This window comes from Solanum stenotomum, unplaced genomic scaffold (assembly GCF_019186545.1).
Source record: "Solanum stenotomum isolate F172 unplaced genomic scaffold, ASM1918654v1 scaffold31287, whole genome shotgun sequence".
In the NCBI taxonomy this organism is placed as follows: domain Eukaryota; kingdom Viridiplantae; phylum Streptophyta; class Magnoliopsida; order Solanales; family Solanaceae; genus Solanum; species Solanum stenotomum.
In genome coordinates this window covers 1-6,492 of record NW_026031376.1, presented here as the reverse complement: position 1 = coordinate 6,492, position 6,492 = coordinate 1, and the positions used below count along the sequence as shown (strand labels likewise).

Sequence of the window (6,492 nt, the reverse complement as noted above, 5' to 3'; positions counted from 1 at the left end):
TAATACGATTTTCTATCGAGGTTATTGGTGAGTCCTCCATTCTGGGGACGTTGCTTATGATCTTTTGCTATGTATAAGACTTTTCCTTTTTAGTTTTATTTTGACTATGAGGGTGAGCCCGGTAGTTTGTCCTGGCCCCCGCTATGTACCCATGTTTAGAGGTGGTGTTGGACAAGTTGTGTATTATGCTTGAGCTTGACTCATCTATGGTATTTATGTATCATTCCTTTTTTTTTCTCTTGCTCCCTTAGTCCCGATTTCCCCCTTGATTATGCTTATCGCTTATGGTCATTTTAATTGCTTCCGCGACCAATGATGTGTAATGATACGCTATGAGGCTTGTTTGGGGTTCCCCATTCGCCGGTCACGTCTAGGCCCTAGGCTTGGGTCGTGATAAGAAGAGACAACTTTTGACTTTTCAAATGAAAGTACTTATTATTTTTTTGAAAAAAGGGTAAAATATGAAGAGTTGTAATTAATTTTTCTTTTGAAAGTTGTTCCAATGACAGTAATGATTGATTGATGGTTCACACACCTTACACGTAATTATTTAGTAGAAATATGTTGGAACATATGCATTTTTTGTGGTACTTGTAACACATAATTGACATATGTTGGTGTATATGCAATATTATGTTGTAATATATAACACATAATTAATGTATGCTGGAATAGATGCGTTATTTTGTAGTACATGTAACACATAATTGACATATGTTGGAACATATACAATATTTTGTTGTAAAATCTAACACATAATTGACATATATTGAAACATATGCAATATTCTATTATAAGTAGCAACACATAATTAAATAAATCACACATTTTATATATATAACAAAACATAAGTTGATTCAAATTAAGATAAAAAAAATAAGGAACATCATCCTCAAATAAAAAAGAACTTTCATTAAAATTCAACAACACTTATGGAGCATTTCGATTTGGGCATGTAGTTCTTTTGTCACTAAAGTCCCTACATACAAAACACTTGTTTTTTCTTGTTGGAAATGATTCACCAACTCCACGCCGTCTCTTATATCTCCTTCTTCTAGGTTTGCTTGGATCAACATATGGAGGAGGTGTTGCTCTCTCTATGACATCCAAAGGGACAATCCAAGAATCTTCAAATGGCACTAGGTGAATTTTCTCACAATATGCCATTATGTATTTTTCCACTGAATAATATGGGGAGGAGTACTCATAAATTTGATTTCCAAAATCGACACCATATTGGGCTCGAAGCGCTGCCATGGCATGTGGACAAGATATTTTGTCCAAGTCAAAAATTCTACAAGTACAAATTTTTCTTTGTAGATCCACCGTAGCAACATCACCATGACCAGTGACACTGGACTTGTAGTTAGCGATTTGATGAGCCAACAACTTGTTGCCCGCGTTGACATACTTCGATATGTCTTTTTCAATTGAAGGAACAAATCTATTTGCAGAGTTCACCAGCTCCATACGCCTCTGGTGAAATAAAAATACAAATCTCCTATTTATTTCATCAAATAGAGCGACAATGGAAAATTCTCTTTCATCATCAAACATAGAATTCACAGACTCCGTGATGTTTGACGTCATAATGTTATATCTACACAACAAAAAATAAAAATCAATCAAAACACATAAAATTACAATAAACTCAAACGATATGGTATAGACAATAATGTTCCTATTTTTCGGGCAAAATGCCCTGCTCCATGTGCGGAATCTAATACGTTCAAGAGTTTCAGCCGCCTTTGATACCAAATCTCCAATTTGATTGAAATGGTCATTGAACTCACATCTATCATACGCCTTTGCTGCTTTATAAAAATGGGTCACTACCTTTGCATTGTGAAAGTTATCTCGAATATTTTTCCCAATGTGTCTCATGCAACAACCATAATGAGATGCGGGGTAGATAGTTGAAACCATATTTCGAATACTTGGATGCCTATCAGAAATAATGCACAACTCATCAGTATCATCTACAAAGCTTTTCATATGTTTTAAAAAATATTCATAGGAGGCATCACATTCCTTGTCCACAACACAGAAAGCCACTGGAAATATATGATTCTCAGCATCTTGTTCCACCGTTGATAGCAAAACTCCTTCATACTTGCTCCTCAGGAATGTCCCATCAACGGCTATTATTTTTCTCATTTCTTGAAAACCAGTTATCCAAGCGGCATATGATACAAAGAAGTACTTGAACCTCCAATTTTCATCGAGCGACAATGTCGTCTTGCTTCCTGGATTTGCAACTTCAAGCATATAACGGTACGCATTAAGCACTGCATATATGTGCTCATGTGTTCCCCTAAAGTTAGACTTCTCATGCTCCATGTCCTTATAAATCTTCCAATATCTTACCTTACAACCCAATTATGTGTGGAGTTGATTTGACATGTCTCTTGTGGATGGGCCTTTACCATTGGAAAACTTATTTTCAAAGTACTTACCTATGACTTTTGCTGTGGCATGGGGATTATGTCTTGTAAGATGCTTTGAACCACACATATGGTACTTTTCATAGATTCTAATGACAAACTTGTCGCTATTTGTAAATTTCACAGCCCTCAGCCACTAATTGCACTCCGGCTATGAACATTTAAAAGAAAACACATTACGAGAATTGATCACCTTTTTCATTCTAAAATCCTTTTTCAAGCAAGCAATTTTCAATGAATTTGCCAGTTCTTCCTTGTTCTTGAATGTCATTCCCTTATAAAAATCGGTTTCATCATCTCGAACATTATTCACATGTGATGATTGAGATGAACATGGAATGTTGCTGCCAACAATAGGTGTAGGAGGATTGATGCTCTCAAAGTTCGGCACTTCATCTTTTCCAATTTCAGCATCGTGATTATTCATGTCCACATCATCAAATTCATCATTTAACATATCTTGTTGGTCTTCTTCTAGATTGTGATCCTCCTCGATATGATTTTCATCCACATAGACTCTTAATATGGGAGGTCTCTTTGCTCCTCCCAAATAAACAATCAAACTAGACTAATCAGTTATTTTAAAAGGTAAGACCTTCTCATTATGAAAAAAATAGGGAATGTAACTCATGACAAGATCTTTTAGTTGACAATTGTATCCACATTTTTGCATGACTAAATTCACAAAATCATCATACAAAATATTTCTTTCGACAGTCATTCCTATCGACCTTCCTCGTTTCTTACCATCCTTCCAACACCAAATGTATCGATTTTACTTCTCGACCCATTCACCACGACAATCAATCCCTACAAGTAATCCTTTCATTTATTGTACCTGAAGAAATTAATTAAAAAAACAATTAGTACTAATGAAGAAATGTGTAAGTGATGTGTTGAAACATATGACTATTCTGTGGCGACATGTAAGTCATATGTTGCTACATATAACTGATATATTGTGACAAATAAATCACATGTGGCAGCATATGTAAGTTATATGTCGCAACATATGGCTATTCTGTTGCGAAATGTAGATCATATGTTGTTACATATAACTATTTTGTTGCGAAACATAAATCACATGTTGTGACAAAATGTTTAAGTTATATGTTGCAACATATGACTATTTTGTGGCGACATGTAAGTCATATGTTACAACATATGACTATTATGTGGCGACATGTAAGTCATATGTTGCTATATATAACTGTTATCTTGTGACAAACAAATCACATGTGACAACATGTGTAAGTAATATGTAGCAACATATGGCTATCCTGTTGCGAAATATAAGTCATATGTTGCTACATATAACTATTCTGTTGCGAAACATAAATCACATGTTGTGACAAAATGTATAAGTCATATGTTGCAACATATATATCCATCTGTTGGAAACACGAATGCAAATTATTGAAAAAATTGCGGCTACCCAGATGATGTCAAAGAATTGTTAATTTTACTTACCAAAACAATGGTGTGTGAACCCAATCACTTTTGAAGTAATTCCAATTGATACAGAACAAAATATGGTCCACTGATTAGATTAGCTAAATCTGATTCAAGAAGATGAAAAGAAGAAGAATAAAGCTCAAGGACTAGCAATCAAGACCAACAATGTACGAAAAGAAGAAGATGAAGAGAACGGGAAGAAGAAAGGCAAACAACCAAGCAAGAAGAGAGCAAGAACAAAGCAGAAGAAGACTAAGAAGACGAATACGGGGTAAAAATGTTTTATTTCCCCCCTTTTGGTACAACTTGTTGGTGATGGCTTCACTACTAAAAAAACAGTGAATACCGACCTACAAATACCGACCTTCGGAGGTCGGTATTCCTTGAAATACCGACCTAAAACCGACATCCCAACTTAGGTCGGAAAAAGCTTGGTCGCTATTCAATACCGACCTCTGGAGGTCGGTATTTACTGACCTCTAGAGGTCAGTTTTTATTTTATGTCAGAAAATTCATATATTATTATTTCCGACTTCCTGAGGTCAAAATTGGAATACCGACATCCGGAGGTCGGTATTTTTATTTTTGTAATGTTGAAATTCTGACCTCCGGAGGTCAGTATTTTTATTTTGTATTTTTAAGATTCCGACCTCCGGAGGTCGGTATTTTTATTTTTGTATTTTTAAAATTCTGACCTCTGGAGGTCGGTAATTTTATTTTTGTAATGTTGAAATTCCGACCTCCGGAGGTCGGTATTTTTATTTTTGGTAATGTTGATATTCTGACCTCCGGAGGTCGGTATTTTTATTTCTGTATTTGTAAAATTCCGACCTCCGGAGGTCGATATTTTTATGTTTGTAATGTTGAAATTCCGACCTCCGGAGGTTGGTATTTTTATTTTTATAATGTTGAAATTTCGACCTCCGGAGGTCGGTAATGTTATTTTTGTAATGTTGAAATTCCGACCTCCGGAGGTCGGTATTTTTATTTTTGTAATGTTGAAATTCCGACCTCCGGAGGTTGATATTTTTATTTTTGTAATGTTGAAATTTCGACCTCCAGAGGTCGGTATTTTTATTTTTGTAATGTTGAAATTTTGACCTTTGCATGTCGGTATTTTTATTTTTGTAATGTTGAAATTCCGACCTCTGGAGGTTGGTATTTTTATTTTTTAATTTTGAAATTCTGACCTTTGGAGGTTGGTTTTCTGCTACAAAACAGGAAGCTAATTGTTGCAATTTTTAGTTGTCCACCTGCATATTTATGCCAAAACAACCCAAAGCCAAATAAACTTCATCCAACCAAAACAACACAATATTTTCAACATATACATTAAAGTATTTCAAAATAAACTTCATCCAACTTCAAAATAAATTAAAATACGATCAAATTAAACAATTCCAAAAATATAAAAGTCTAAAATGTCAAATAGATACAACTACTCCTAATCACTCTCACTCTCCTTGTCAGACGTACCATTCTCATCACTCTCACTCTCCTTGTCGGACGTAAGCTGAAATATGAGTTCATTGACAAAGTAGAGTAAACAAAAAATAATCGATCAATTAAAACATAAATAGATAAATGAAAGATAAAACATAATTAAATAATACTTGTATCCTAATGGCTCGATGACGAGTCTCCGAAAATTGTCTCTATCGCCTGGCTGAGGACCATGTGCATTTGAGTGCTGGGTGGTGGGAGTATTAGGCTCCGAGCCATTGGATTCAAGATGAAGATTGGAAAGTCCAATTGATCCACTAATAGTATTCAAAGTATTGCACTGACTAGCACTAGATGATGGTATGGTAGACCCACGACCAAGATGTGAATAGCCTGCAAAGTTTGGTACCCCGAACTAGGTACCACAGTGGGTGTAGATATAGTATAATCAGATTGTGGAGCCACATGAGTAGAGGCATTATGTGACTGGTGTGTTGAGTGAGTAGTTGAAACTGAGGCTCGTTTTGAAATATTAACTCGAGAGGGCTCATCAGATATCACGACCCCAGTGGGCCTTCTCATAGCATTGGCCTTATATTTCTTTTTGGGATTAGCGGATTTTTTTGATTTACCCTTGTCTTTATCTACCATCTATATCAATTAAATATAAAGATTAAAACAAAGTAGTACAAAATAATGTCACAATGTCGAACAAATATATCAAACAAAGTTATCATAACATAAGGCTTAATCCAAATGGTCTTTCACAATGTCAAACAAAAGTTAAAACTACTAAAATATAAATTATACTCAAATATGAATAACTAAAAATCCACTAACTAAACATACAAATTGTTATTCATCCTCTTCGAAAGTTTCTTCATCATCTATCCATTCACATGCATCTTCTTCGGAAGTTTCCTCCTCATCTATCCATTCATCCTCTTCAAAAGTTTCCTCCTCATCGTCCTCCATATTTGTTGGCATATCTAACTCTTCTCTATTAACTTCTTCTAAAATGTGATCAGGATGCTCCAAATTCATTTCTAACTAAGCATCCACTAACCCACAACATTTATTTTAACTTATTTATACAACTTAACAACTTTTTCTCTTTAACTAGTTTAGTTTCGACTTAATTCCGACAACT

At 34.9% G+C, this 6,492-nt stretch overlaps 1 protein-coding gene across 1 annotated transcript; it reads right to left on the bottom strand.

Annotated features, from left to right (window-relative positions):
• Positions 1–930: 930 nt before the first annotated feature.
• On the bottom strand, positions 931–2,340 carry LOC125851977 (uncharacterized). Its single transcript, XM_049531709.1, has 2 exons — positions 1,658–2,340; positions 931–1,600 (listed from the first exon to the last, which is right to left on the bottom strand). The coding sequence occupies exons 1-2, from the start codon at positions 2,338–2,340 to the stop codon at positions 931–933; spliced, it is 1,353 nt and encodes a 450-aa protein (XP_049387666.1).
• Positions 2,341–6,492: the final 4,152 nt, after the last annotated feature.

What these genes read in the sequence shown, in the direction of transcription:
- LOC125851977 (XM_049531709.1), bottom strand. Translation starts at nt 2,340, where the DNA reads ATGGAGCATGAGAAGTCTAACTTTAGGGGAACACATGAGCACATATAT. An exon ending in ATTATTGTCTATACCATATC is followed by an intron (nt 1,601 to 1,657) that starts GTTTGAGTTTAT and finishes TTTGTTGTGTAG; the next exon opens with ATATAACATTATGACGTCAA.